This window comes from Alligator mississippiensis, chromosome 5, assembly GCF_030867095.1.
Source record: "Alligator mississippiensis isolate rAllMis1 chromosome 5, rAllMis1, whole genome shotgun sequence".
In the NCBI taxonomy this organism is placed as follows: domain Eukaryota; kingdom Metazoa; phylum Chordata; order Crocodylia; family Alligatoridae; genus Alligator; species Alligator mississippiensis.
Genome location: NC_081828.1, coordinates 129848811 through 129863104, shown reverse-complemented (window position 1 = coordinate 129863104; position 14294 = coordinate 129848811). Strand labels below are relative to the sequence as shown.

Sequence of the window (14294 nt, the reverse complement as noted above, 5' to 3'; positions counted from 1 at the left end):
CTGTTATTTGTATAGAATAGACATATATCCTCTCATAACTTGGTTTTCATTGTATCAGTATATTCATCCCGACAGAGAGATAAGCCTTAGCAATGATAATCCCATAGAAGTGTAGTATTTAAGTCAGTGGAAAGCAAATAAATATAATAAAACCATTCTCTCAATCTCTGCTGTTTTCCTGAGTACAGTAGGGCAATATTCAAAGTTTCCTGTTCATCTATTAAAATTTCATGGCTGAAATCCTGTCCATATGGAGCTCAATAAGAGGTCTGCCATGGACTTCAAATCGAGCTATTGTATTAATATTATAAACTTGTTTAGGGCAACCATAATTCACATCCCTGGGCACATTTAGCACTAAACCTCATCTACCAGTTAACAGAAAAATGTATGAATAAACCCAACACTCCTGGGACGGTTATATTATTATCAGTTCATACAAAATCATCAACAGCTTGAACAGAATACAAAATTATATGTTTGTCTTCTTTAGATAATAAAAAAAATGTATTATCTTATTTTCATTATCATGCTAGTAAAACGCCAAGATAGAGCTCATAATTGCATAAAGTGCACTCCTCTGTAGAGACAGATGCAATTTACTTCATGTGAACTGTTTGGTGTATTTAATTATATAGTAGTCCAAACATGGTCACATGGCAATACAACTTCCTATAGAGACAGATGAATACAAAGGTACTTCTGATATTTATTCAACCCTTCACACTACACAAGCAGGTGTGTGTATCGAATTATCTTTTCCTATTCATCACTCCCCCTAATTATTCTATTTATGATCCCACCTGTACCAAAAAACACAATTCAAGTCAAATAATCTTGGTTATTGGAGTTTAAGAACTGTTAATAATCACAATTTGTTCACAATGGGTGGTGTGGAGATGGGGAGAAGGAGGTAAAGTGTTTGACAATTAACTTTAAGTAATCCAGGAAACAAATTATACCAGCTTTGTTTAAAATCATTATGGAGTTATAGTAATAGAAAGGTCCAGTTTCTGAAGCATTCAGCATGATGCTTCACTACATCACTGCAGCACCAGAAAAATCCATCAGTAGTTAAGTGACATGAAGGAAAAGTAAGAAATATTTTGAGATATGAGAAAATGCATGCAAGATGCTTGATATTAGAACCTGGGCAAAGATCTTTAATAAGCACCTGAAAATAATTCAATTCTATTGAGTGTGAAGTTATACATAATTAAATGAATATGTTTTGCCATCAAGAAATTTCTCCAAAGCAACAGCATTTCATCATTGTACATGGCAATAGAGAACCACTTAAAAACAAAGTATTGAGAGTAACTTGAAGAATTCACATGGCATGGTACTTAATCAACCACATATTTTGAAATTTTTATTAAATATCTACCACACAGGTCCATATTTTCTATTTTACCACAATCATCTAGAGAAAAATATAATCAATTAAACACACTTAAAAGCTGCCTGCCAACTATATGCTCACATGAATAAATACATGGAAAGGAAATGCACCAATGTATGTATCTCATAATACACAACAGGAAAAAGGCACCTGCCCACAAATTCTTTCCCAGGAATCCTCTGTGACAAAATAAATTGATACCATATAGTCTTCATGACATCAGATCAATGGACAAAAGATTCAGTTATTCCCTGCATTAATAAATCACGTTATTGGTCTTACAGTGCTGGATTTCACTGATAAAACAGGTTCACGTGAGACAGTACCATTTCATTGGTAATTTCAGATAGCAAGTTGTCTTGATCAGGTGTGTTGTTTATCTACTATTTTCACACCTGCCGAGGTTTTTAATCTGGCAAAAAGTTTACTGATATTTAATAAATGAAATTCAACAGTCCTGTTAGTGTTACTAATGACCCTCTTCAATTCTGTTCAGTACAAAGATGTGCAACAATGCAGAATCCCCCCTATATATTAGCTTCTCTAATTAAACTTGTGCAACTGTCTTAACTTAAACAAAAGCACAGTCAAGGACAAATAAAACATGTTTGTATGCTTCAAACCTGAAAGATGTTTTCACTAATGCTTCAGGACTGTCCACTGGTGGTAACTCATCTGCTAAGATTTCTTCTGGAGGCCGAGGGTCACTGATGATTGTTGGCTTTGGCCTTTCTTTGAGATTACCCGTAAGCCCACCAATAATGGTATTCCACAGACAGTTTTGTGACTTTGACCCTAAACAGATAAAATGAGAGAATGAGATTGAATTAATAAGGACTATATTCTGTTTACTATGCACTCTGGAAAGGAAAGGTGGCATGTTATCTCTTTGCCTTTCAGGGTCTAGTATTTGGGCCTAGGTCTACAGATACTAAGAACACTAACATAAGGATATCACCTAGTCTACAATGCTTTCCTTGATGGAAGATTTGTTTGTTGAACAGAAATAACTGTCAGCAAAAGCTCATTCTTCTGTTGCTTTTTTACATTCTACTCAAGCTGCAATTTATCATACTTGTATGTGGGAATGTGCTTGTAGTCTAAGCCAAAAATTGTTTGTATTATAAGCCAAAAAAATGACAAGCTAGGTATCAGATCAATAACATTACTTATGGGTTAATCTACTTGTCACCCTACGTCAATGTAGCAGCATGCTACATTGCTGTATGGCGCACTACAGCAACGGAGCAATCACATGGGTTCACACATGATTAGCTGGTACTTTGCCATAGCGGCACGCTCCCCTGTTTAAGCCCACCATTACAGCAAAGTAGCTAAGAAATCTAACTGTGCCATGCACATGGCACAGTACGGGCAGTTACTGCGCCATGCTTTAGTCCTTCCAAAAGGAAGGACTAAAGCATGGCACTATAGCAATGTCACTGTACATAGACGTGCCCAATCAGTTTCTATTTAATAATTAAGATTAAGTTAAAGACCAAAACTATATCTGAAAGCTAGCGTTGGTTAATAGATTTCTTTCCCACTAAAATTTCATTTTTTTCCCCTCAAAAATTCAAGTGTAAAAATATTTTGGCTGAAAGTAGAAGTCTTTCCATTTTGAAAACACAGCTAGGTCCCTTGTGTTTCCATTCTGCTCTACAAGCCTAACCCTTTGGTCAACCTACATCTTCGCACATCACAATCTGCCCCACAGAGGAGACACAAGTGTTCATAGGATCATGGGAATCCACACTCATGGTACATCATGGGACATGCTATCCAGCCAGCAGTTCAGAAAAGAGAAATAAGATATGAGGCAACTGAACTACAGTTTCCAAGATGCACTGCCTCAGCTTTTCCAAACCAAAATATAGTTATTTGAAACAAAATAAAAGTTTGATTTTGAAGTCTACTTTTTCAACAAAAAGGTATTTTTGACAAAAAGAACACACTCTTTGAAAAAAAAAGTTAATTTTCTGTTGAAAAATAGTTTTGGCAGAAAAATGTTGACCAGCCCTGAATTACATTTTTAATAAGTATATTGATTTTTAGAAAACAAGATAATATTTATTACTAGCTGAGACATCAATGCATGAATGGAATATCAATTACTTGAGATTACTGAAAACAAATATGTAAGCTACACACCACTCTACTGTTATTTAACTTCCTAAAATAGCAATAAGCATGACACAGAATGTATATTACTTATCTCTCGATAGAGAACCACTTGTGTGTGGGAGAGGTTTCACACGTATAAAACTTCCATCAGTACTGAAGTACTACGAAAATCCCAATGCATCAGCAGCAAAAAAAAAAAAAAGACAAACAACAGCTACACACATAACTTGACTGCTCAAGCATGGGCCACATATTTAGAGATGTGTTCTTAAATAAATGCACTGTGATTTGAGCTACATAAAAATCTTTTTTTTTCTCCCAAAAGGGTTTCATGAAACATTTTTTCTTTTTTCCTCAATTCCATTTTAAGGGAATTTTCTATCCAGCTCTTCTAGTAATATGACCAGCAGCTACATTTTTGAAGTATGCCAGGTCTAAGAGCATGGCAACTGAATTAAAATCCCTCTCTCAGAATAAGTGGGCTGTAATTAGATCTTTATAACAAAAATAGACTGAAAATGCGTGCAAAGAAAAGGGGAAGGACTTGTAATGTGAACCGTTTTCCATCAGATGTTTTAAGAAAAGGCTATTTTTGAACAACAATAAACATTTAATGTGAAATATTTTCAACTGTGGATGTCAAACTCGTCTGGCCCCACCACTATTCCCACATGAAAAGCTGTCATGTATACTAAGTTTCAAACTTCAAAGAAGTTCTATGGCTTAGTTAAGCGATCTCAAGAATTGCAATTTGTAATTGAAATATTGACTATTAACTATAGCTGTTCTAGCATACAGCATGCTATAAAGATATAGCATTCCACTTACTGGATTTCATTATAGAAAAAGATCTATATTGCTAATATGAAATCAAATCTAATATCAACTCTTTTAATAAGATCAGTACATTAGTAACTTGCAACTGTGGAAACTGCAAAAAAAAAAAACCCAAAAACCTGAAATTAGGTGAACACAAAAGGTAAACCCTGATTTTTAACCAACACTGCCTTTCCAAATCTTACTCTGCCACTTAGAAGCAGATGACCAGTAGCAATGACTAAAAGGCATACGACAGAACAAAGGCTACAAACAAACATTGTTTTTGTCCTGGGAGAATCTATTTTATCCCAAGACAAAGTGCAGTCAATTCAGATGTCCGTAGCCCTTGTCCCAGGATGCACCCTAAAAATGGTTCATGGAATAAGAGTTAACAGTTTGTCCCAAACATCGTAAAGTACATCTGAGTAGTTATCCCAGAATTGCAGCACTGAATCAATGGCAGAAAAGCAGCAGTACACTCAGCCACTAGCTAAACCCCAGTTGGAAGGGTGATGCACCTACACACCAATCCTGGGAATTTTTCTGTTCTGGGACAAACACAGACACAACTTGTCCTGGGACAAAGGCGCCATCTGTTTTTAGCCTTACACTCACTAATTTATCCTTATTTTCTGCTACTGAAGTAAATAGAATATGTAATAAAAGAATGCATACAGACAGCTTAATAGCCTACTTCTGTGAGGAATATGTTTCCAAGACAGAGATCATGAATGTTAATGACAACTGCCCCTATGCATAGACGATGACACATATTTTCTCTGCAGTTATTTTTCTTATGAAGAATGTGGCTAGGTACAGACCTTACACTTACTGCACTGTAAGCATGCAGAAAGCACTTTAAAGCTGTAACTTAACAGACATTCACAACTTTTAGAGTGCTTTAAAAATGCAGATTGCAGTCTAAGTGAATGAGGTATTAGATTAAAGTGCTTTCTGGCACTTCATCAAACACCTGTGTCAGATCCCTTTGAGGATTAATTTAGAGCGTGGTCACTGCCCTCCCAGGAGGCGTTGAACAGGGCTGCACTCTACCTTTGGACAGAACTCATTTGCCAGGCTGGCCCCACTTCCTCAGCTGTCACTGACCCAAGTCAGTGACAGCCTCTGATTTCAGCCCTGCCTCCTCCCTCTAGCCAGCTGTAAGCTGCAGCTGTGGGGAGGGGGAAGAGGGTACTCTCTCCCTGCATCTGGCCCAGCCTACAGCATGACATAGCCCATCTAAGTGGCCAGTGGGGGAAAGGGTCTGGGGTCTCTCTCCCTGCAGTAGCCCCAGCCCCAAGGCACAGCAATGTCTAGCTTGGGGGGGTCAGTGAGGGAAGGGATCTGGGGTCTGTGTCCCAGCTCCAGCCCCATGACATGCCACTGCCTGGCCAGGGGGACTGTGGGGACAAAAATCCCAGACCCCTATCCCTGCAGCCCCTCAGGATGGCCAGAATGACTGCCCAGCTAAGGGGAGCTGCAAGGTAAGGGGTCCAGGGTCTCTCCCCACAGGAGCCCCAGCCCCATGGCATGCCACTGCCTGGCGAGGGAGGCTGCATGGGAATGGGTTCAGGGTCTCTGCCCCCCCTAGCTGCTGCTGACAGTCGTGGGGCTGGGGAAAGGGGCCACTCTTACAACCTCCTGGGAGGTGTACAGGAGTACCCCAGGGGCAAGGTGTAAGCAGGATCTGACCTCCCCCCACACCCCACCAAACTGAAAATGTCCATTCACTTCACTTGCACTCTAACTTATAGCACTTTAAGTAAATTTAGAGAGCTTCTGCCGGGGGGGGGGTTGAATTCCTGTACTTAGCCCATTTTTCTCCAAAGCTCAAGTAGTCAAAGAACTCTGCCTGTTGCCAGTTAATTCAGAAAGCAAAATCTGACAGGAATAAATAAAACCCATCCAAATCTATTTGTCAGCTCAGATTTGTAGAGGCACCCAGCTCTCTGACCCACACACTGCACCACTCTCACTTCTCAGCAGCAATATACCCTTCTAGGACTTAAACCTCGCCAAGGTCGAAATAACATCCTTTTGCAACCAGAGCTGCTGTAGATGAGAGGATAGACAAAAGTCAGGAACCTGGCAGTGGGGGGACACAAAAACATAACCCCTCTGACAAAATAAATCTCTGAAAAAATCCTCTTCTTTAGCCAGGGCACAAGTGTAGACAGTGCTATAATTTGAAGGAGAAAATAAGTTATTTTGACTGTAAGCCAATAATAAAATAATCAAATCAGGCTGGATAGTCTAATAATAGAACATTTTGCATAGCTCTAGTGGCTGATATCTGAGGCTGTCAGACATCCTTAGAAAAACTAATTAAAATAGCCATTAATGAACAGTATCTCACTAAAGGAGGAACTCGGTTTTTTGGTTGTAGCCATGTTGGTTTAAGGCAGGAGCGGGTAAAATATGGCATGCAGGCTGGATCTGGACCACCAGGCACTTCCACCTGGCCTGCAGAGCCAGCCACTTCAAAACCCAGATAATGGTGGCTGCCTGCCTGAAAGGTGGCCGCAGGCACCTCGGGTGGTTTGCTTGAATTCTGGTTGCAAGACAACCAACCCTGACCCCAGCCCGACCCAACTGGCCTCACTCTGCCCCTAGTTCAGGCCAGGTCTCCTACTTGAGAGAGGCAGGAGGGGCTGGCTAGATCCTGTAGGACCAGTGAGGGGAAGGGGTGCCTGGGCCAGCTTTGAGCCAGCTTCTGCCTTGCTGTGCAGGACTGGAGAGGATCCTGCTTATGCAGATAAGGGTAAGCGGTGGCTGGGTGGGCTTCCATCGCATCGTGCTGCTCAGTCAGGCCATACCGGTCTGGCACCGGGGAGGGGAAGTGGCAGCTGGGCTGACTTTGCCATGTGCTGTTTCTCTGCATGCAGCTTCTGCCGTGCTGCGTGAGGTGGGCTGGCATGGGCTGGGTCATGCTGGCACTGATGAGAGGAAGAGGGGAGTTGGCCAGCTTTTGCTGCCATGCAGGGCTGGATGGGGTGGACTGGGTCCTGCCACTTGGGATGGGTCTGGTGTCCAGTCCTAGTAAGGAGAAGGGAGGCTGGGCTGACTTCTGCTGGCCTGTAGGGAAGGAGGGGCTGAGCTGGGTCCTGCCATGAAATTGAAGGGAAGAGCAGGTTAGGCTGGCTTCTGCTGTGCTGTGGGGTCCCAGCCCCTGCCTTGCAGCTGGGAACCCTGTGCTGCTGGGAGGGCATGGGCCTGGCCACAACTTTGATTTTCTGGTTAACGCACATCAGAGGCTTCATTCTTCACACTGAATTCCTTTGTTTGTCTTTAAGTTAATCATCTAAGTTGAGTTAAGCTAATCATTACTAATTTTTTTAAAAAATAAAATGAAAATCTGTTTTAATAGATGTTTGATTTTTTTCTATATGATACCTTATCTATACTTTGTCAAAATGAATTGTTCTGAAAGATTTTGTGTGTGCAGTCCTTGACTCAGTTGGTTTGGCTCAATTCTGGGGGAGGTCTGATGCCTCTGAAACCCCACTGATGGGGCAGGATGTTAGAGAGGTCACAGCCTCTTGCTACCTAATAAGTTGTGCCTGTGCCTCATGGCCTAGAGGACAGAACTTGTGGGGCCCCAGAAGCAGGCCAGGCACTGTGAAAGTGGGCCCTGCGATGAGGCAGTGCTTCCCAGTCAAGGGGTAGACCTTCTTATGTCAGGGATCAGGTGATGAGGGCAGGGGATTCTGGGACAGATGTGGGGAGTGGGGCAAGCTTTTGTGTTGGGTGGGTGGGTCTTATGTAATTTCCCATTCCAAGGCCACCCCTCCCCCAAGAGGAATACTTCTGGGGGCAAGGGGAGGGACTTCTGGTGGCAAAGGTCAGGGGCTAGGGGGAGGGACTTCCAGTCCAAGATGGTGGTCAGGGGGCCAGGCAACTGTCAAGGGGTGGGGCTACCCATGCAGCCCTCGACAGCTCACCAAAACTCATGAAGCGGCCCTCCAGCCAAAATAATTCAGTTGGTCTAATAAAAGATATCTCATCTACTCAAAGAACCTTGCCTATCTAGAGGAGGAACTGGTATTTGCCCCAAATTATACAAGGAGTATGAGGAACAGAGAGGATCTATATGACTTGGTCTAGGTCACACAGGAAACCTGTGATAGACTCAAAAATATCTCAGCTCCTTTGGTACATGCCTTACCAACAGTCAACCATTTCTATTCTTAGGGACAATGGTGCAGTTGGATACAGATATCTATATCTGTGATAGCCCAAGGCTGAATGAAAGAGGGAAAAAAAAAACACTTTGTGCATGGTCATAAATGCTGCGCTTCAAAAAAAACCCCCAAAAAACAAAATAAAAAAACCAGAAACTTGTGTTCATTTATTCCTATAAAAGAAATGGGTATGCACTAAAAGAATCACTGCTGAAGTCATTCTTAGGTTTTCTTTAGGAGCTTCCTCTAAAGTTGAAAGATCTGCTAAACATCCATTTCTTTAATCTTTACTGTTTCCAGAGCAGCTCTCCTCTTTTCTTCTACTCTACAAATCCCCCCAGCATTTCAAAAAACCTGTAAACCTTCAGAGTCCCATACTGACACATACTAGTGGACTTTTTCAAATGCCAAAAATGGTAGTTCACCATTTGCACAAACATTGAAAAAAGAATAATTGGTAGTTAGATACCTGTTATTTGAGTATTTGTAGTTCTTCCCCAAATTGCCTAGCTTGCACAGTGTTCCCACAAAATAGCCTAATTCAAGCACCAAGTTTTGGAACTATCAACATCCATCTGTGCTTCTGTGAACAAGGGTTAGGATATGTTATTTGGTTTGCAGTCCTTTACCTCCTTCTTAAGCCGGTAGTGAACTTACAATATTAAAAGTCTGACATCACAATCATTACTATAGTCCCAAGAAGGACATCCAATATTATAGTTTGACAAACAGCTCCAGCAGAGGGAGAAGTTTATTCAAATAAGCATTTAAAAACAGCATGAGAAAAAAATTCTGAAAATTATGTGCTGCCTTTTCTATATTTTTTTCTCTGTTTTCCAAACCTATGCTTCCAGCTCCATGTGGAAGTCTTGCAATTTACCTCTGGCATTAGAAATTCTACACTTCAATTATTTTCTATAATGACCAATACGTTGGAGCAAGCCAACCTCTAAAAAAAACTACAGTTCACCCTACTAGAATGACAAATGGTGTGTCCACCCATTCAAAACCTCTAGGTAGTTGCAAACAGCAAAGGACTATTCTCTCCAATGGTTCTTCACAGACAGACAGCTGCCAGAATCATACAGTTGTCTGCAACCCTAGAGATCTGCCACCACAACTATTTGATAGTTGTCACAGTACTTTTGTACTCTTGATGCAGTACTACTTCATGGCAAAGATGAAATGAGGAGGTTATAAGCAGTGCAACAATAAGCATAATCTTAACTTTTGCAATAGCAGTTAATTTCAATGCAGTGAAATCTGACATTTTAAAAGTGTCCTATGCTCAGCCATATAATGTGCAGCTTTTTTTCCAAAATTCAACGGCTGGAAATTGTGCATTATATTCACAATGTCTATTATATTTCAAACAATGGAAGAATAGGCAGGTCACCAAGGAAGCATACCAAGAAATAGCAAGGGACAAAATCAGGAAGGCAAAGATAAAGATCAAGCTGCACCTGGCAAAGGAGGTTTAGGATAACAAGAAGAGATTCTATAAGTACGTTGGCCACAAAAGAAGGACCAAGGAAGCTGTGGGACCACTGTTAAAGAGCTAGGGGAAACTCCTAGCCAAAGATGCAAAGAAGCTGGAGCTACTCAACAGCTACTTTGCCTCAGTCTTCACAAAAAAAAATTAATCTGCAGCTAGGCACCTAATAGGTAAGGTGGATGAGGAAGAGGGCAAACTGAGGGAGGAAATAAAAGAGATGGTCAGAGAGCTTTTGTTAGGTCTGATTGAACTTAAGTCAGCAGGGCCAGATGAACTGTATCCCAGGGTACTAGAGGACCTGGCAGAGGAAATTTCAGAGCCCTTGGCAATGATCTTCATGAAGTCATGGGAGATGGGCCAAGTACTGGAGAAGGGCTAATGTAGTGCCCCTTTAAAAAAAAGGCAAGGAGGAAGACCCAGGGAACTATAGACCAATTAGCCTCACCTCAATACCTGATTACCTTTTATGACCAGGTAACTAAATCCTTAGATGATGGTGTTGCCATGAACGTAGTCTTTCTAGACTTTAAGAAGGCCTTTGACACTGGCTCTCACCCCATTCTCATTCATAAATTAAGTGACTGTGGCATTGATGCCTACACAGTTGAATGGATAAAAAATTGGCTGATGGGGCACACCCAGAGAGTAGTGGTGGACGGGTCATACTCAACCTGGTGAGATGTGAGCAGTGGGGTCCCTCAGGGCTCAGTCCTTGGGCCTGCACTGTTTAACATCTTCATCAGCGACTTGGACAAGGGTCTTAAAAGCACATTGTCCAAGTTTGCTGATGACACTAAGATGTGAGGCGAAGTGGGCACATTTGAAGGGAGAGAGAGGCTGCAACTAGATTTAGACAGACTACAAAAGGGGGCAGATGAGAATAGGATGGGGTTCAGCGTAGACAAATGTAGGGTGCTGCACCTTGGGAGAAGGAATCCACAGCATACATACAGGCTGGGGAGTTCCCCTCTTGAAAGCACAGAGGCAGAAAGGGATCTTGGAGTCATTATTGACTCCAAGATGAACATGAGCCGCCAATGCCAGACCGCAGCCAGCAAGGCCAGCCATACCTTGTTATGCTTCCAAAGATGCATCATAAGCCAGTCCAGAGAGGTGATACTCCCCCTCTATGCGACATTGGTCAGGCTGCAATTGGAGTACTGTGTCCAGTACCGGGCGCCGCACTATGAAAAGGATGTGGCCAGCCTGGAGAGCGTTCAGGGGAGGGCCACCCATTTGGTGAGAGGGCAGCAGGACAGGCCCTTTGAGGAGAGTCTGAGGGACCTGAACCTGTTAAGCCTTGGCAAGAGGAGGCTGAGGGGGGACCTGGTGGCTGCCTACAAACTCATCAGGGGAGATCAACAGCAAATAGGAAGAGTCCTTTTCTCCCCAGCACCACCTGGGGTGACGAGGAACAATGGTAATAAGCTGATGGAGAATAGGTTTAGGTTAGAGATCAAGAGGCAATATTTTACAGTTAGGGTGGCCAGAATCTGGAACCAACTTCCTGCCCCTACCTTGGGTAAATTCAAAATGAGATTAGATGATCACCTGTCTGGAGTCTTGTGAACCCAGCATTCATTCCTGCCTGTGGCAGGGGGTCAAGCTAGATGATCTGTTCAGGTCCCTCCTGACCCTAGGTACTATGAAACTATGAATACCTGGGTAGTTACTGGAGCATATCCAAGTGTCTGGAGGAGGAAAGGCTGATCACAAGCATCCAGCATGGATTTACTAAAGACAGATCATATCAAACAAACTTGATATCCTTCTTTGACAAAGTAACTACTTGGGAATGTGGTGGATATAGTGTACCTGGACTTCAGTAAGGCTTTTGACAAAGTCCCACACAACCTTCTCATAAACAAATTGGAGAAATGTGGGATAGATAAAACTACTATAAGACGGATAGATAACTGGCTCAATAGCCACAAGCAAAGGATAATTATTAACAGTCCATGTCAGAATGGCAGGAGGTTTTGAGTGGAGTCCCACAGAGGTTTGTCCTGGGCTCAGTGCTGCCCAACATGTTTATTAACAGTTTGGATGCTGGCATAGAAAGCTTCCTGAGCAAGTTTATGGACAACACAAAACTGGAAAGTTTTGAGAACACAGAGGATGTGAATGCTATTTAGAAGAATCTCGATAGATTGGGAGTTGGGCTTGAACTAACAAGATAAAGTTTAATGTGGATGAATGCAAGGTGCTACACCTCTGGAAAAATAATAAAAAACACAGAGACAAAATAAGGGACCCCTGGCTGGATGGTAGCACTGTAGAAAAGGACTTGGGAGTCTTGATAGAGCACAGATTCAATGAGTCTGCAATCTAATGTAGCCATAGAAAAAGCAAATGCAGTTTTGGGCTGCATCAATAGGAGCATTAGGTACAAGACATGGGAAGTGATTAGTGCCTCTCTGCTTAGCACTAGCTACTAGTTAGGCCCCATCTGGAGTACTGCATGCAGTTCAGGGCTCCACATTTTAAAATGGATGTGGAGAGGCAGCCATCAAAGATGATCAAGGATTTGGAAGGCAAGTCATATGAGAAGAGGCTGTATGAACTAGGTATGTTCAGCTTGCAAAAAAGAAGCTTAAAAGGGGACATGATAGCAGTCTTCAAACACTTAAAGGGCTGCCATAAAGAAGAGGGAAAGCACCTTTTCTCTCTTGCTGCAGAGGGGAGGGTGAAGAACAATGACTTGAAGTTGCAGCAAAGTAAGTTTAGATTGGATATCCAGAAAAACTTCTTCACTGTTAGAATAGTGAAGCAGTGGAATAGACTGCTTAGGGAAAATGTGGATTCTCCATCACTGAAAGCATTCAAGAAGAGGTTGGACAGCCACTGGCCAGGGGTGATGTAGATGTAGCTATGCCTTTGCCCTACTATGGATATTTCCCATGCTCCTGAACTTCGTTACTTTCCCCTGCCCCACCCCTTTTTGCTATCTGTGTCAGGGTGTTTTTAAGCCTTCCCAGAGGCACTGGGTATTAGCTACAGCCAAGGCTGGAGACTTTGACTGGAGCATACCAATATTCCTGGTAGGAGCAAAGCTGGAGGTTCCTAGCTAGAGTGTCTTGCTCCTCTGCTCGGGGTCAGACCAATCACCATATTTGGGTTCAGGAAGAAATTTTACCCCACGGTCAGGTTGGTATGGATTGTGAGGGGATCTGCCTTCTTCTCTAGGGGGGGGCATAGCCCTCTGCCCAGAACCTATTGAATGTACATTGACAACATTTTATAGAAGCTAGGCATTGGCTGCCATGGTTCCCCTGCCTTACTTGTGCCAGGTTAGGGTGTTAGGTCTATGTTGTGTCAGGGCTGACGGCAGTCGTATTTAGACTTTAGATTAATGTTTGTATGCGATTATGGTTTTTATGGTATGGTTTGAATAGGCAGAGGGTTGGACTAAGTGACCTCTGGAGGCCCCTTCCAGCCCTACTTCTCTATGATTCTCTCATATTCAAGGAAATATGGTAACAGCAGCTTTTGCCACTTTTGCTAGCCCCTGGCCAATATGTAAGTAAAAAGTAAAGTAGCACCTGCTGTATGAAGGGCTCTTTGGCTTCCAACTGTAGATACTTTTTCTCCCTGACAGAGGCTCTCAAAGAAAAAACAAGGTGCATATTTTATATTGGGGAGGGAGGGTGTTGTATGCAAGAAAATAGGCTATATGTATTTGGCTGCCATTAGCATTAAAACTATAATATTTACTCGATTCTAAGATGACCGTTTTTCTCCATTTAACATGGGAGGAATCACTTGTCTTGGAATCAAGTATGAGGGGGGAAGTGAGGAACAGATGGCTGCTACAGCTGGGGCTTGGGCTTCAGCCCCTACCTGGGGTTAGGGCCTTAGCCACAGCTTTTGCCTGCCTCCCACCCCCACTGCCTCTGCACCCTGCCATCTTCTCCTGGCAGCCTCTTCCCACACAGTACCTCCCACACAGCCTATGCTCCCCAACCTGCCCCTCTCCCTCTACCCCTTGTATTTGCTCTATGCTAGGAGGCTCAATCCACACTGCAGCCTGGGCACACAGCAGACCACACAGCTCACAAAGCTGCTACAGGGCTGGGCTGGGGTCATGCTCAGTGCTCCCAGCTACAGCATGGATGAAGCCTGCCAGTACAGAGCACAGAGCAAAGGCAAGAACAGGGACAGAGCTTTCACAAAACAAGGGTTAGGTGGTTGTGGAGGGAGCAGGTAAAAGAGGCTGGGGGAGGGAAGGGAAGGAAGTAGAGTCTGAGGAGAGAAAGAAGGGGGAGCAGAGGCT

The 14294-nt window shown here is 42.8% G+C and overlaps 1 protein-coding gene across 4 annotated transcripts in view; it reads right to left on the bottom strand.

Moving 5' to 3' along the window:
• PDE1C (phosphodiesterase 1C) overlaps positions 1-14294 on the bottom strand; it is a 491302-nt gene that overhangs the window by 409404 nt on the left and 67604 nt on the right. For all 4 annotated transcript variants that reach the window (XM_059728692.1, XM_006258197.4, XM_019483444.2 and 1 more), the window contains exon 3: positions 2026-2197. In XM_059728692.1, the coding sequence (XP_059584675.1) occupies positions 2026-2197 (172 nt within the window). The remainder of the gene's footprint in view (positions 1-2025; positions 2198-14294) is intronic.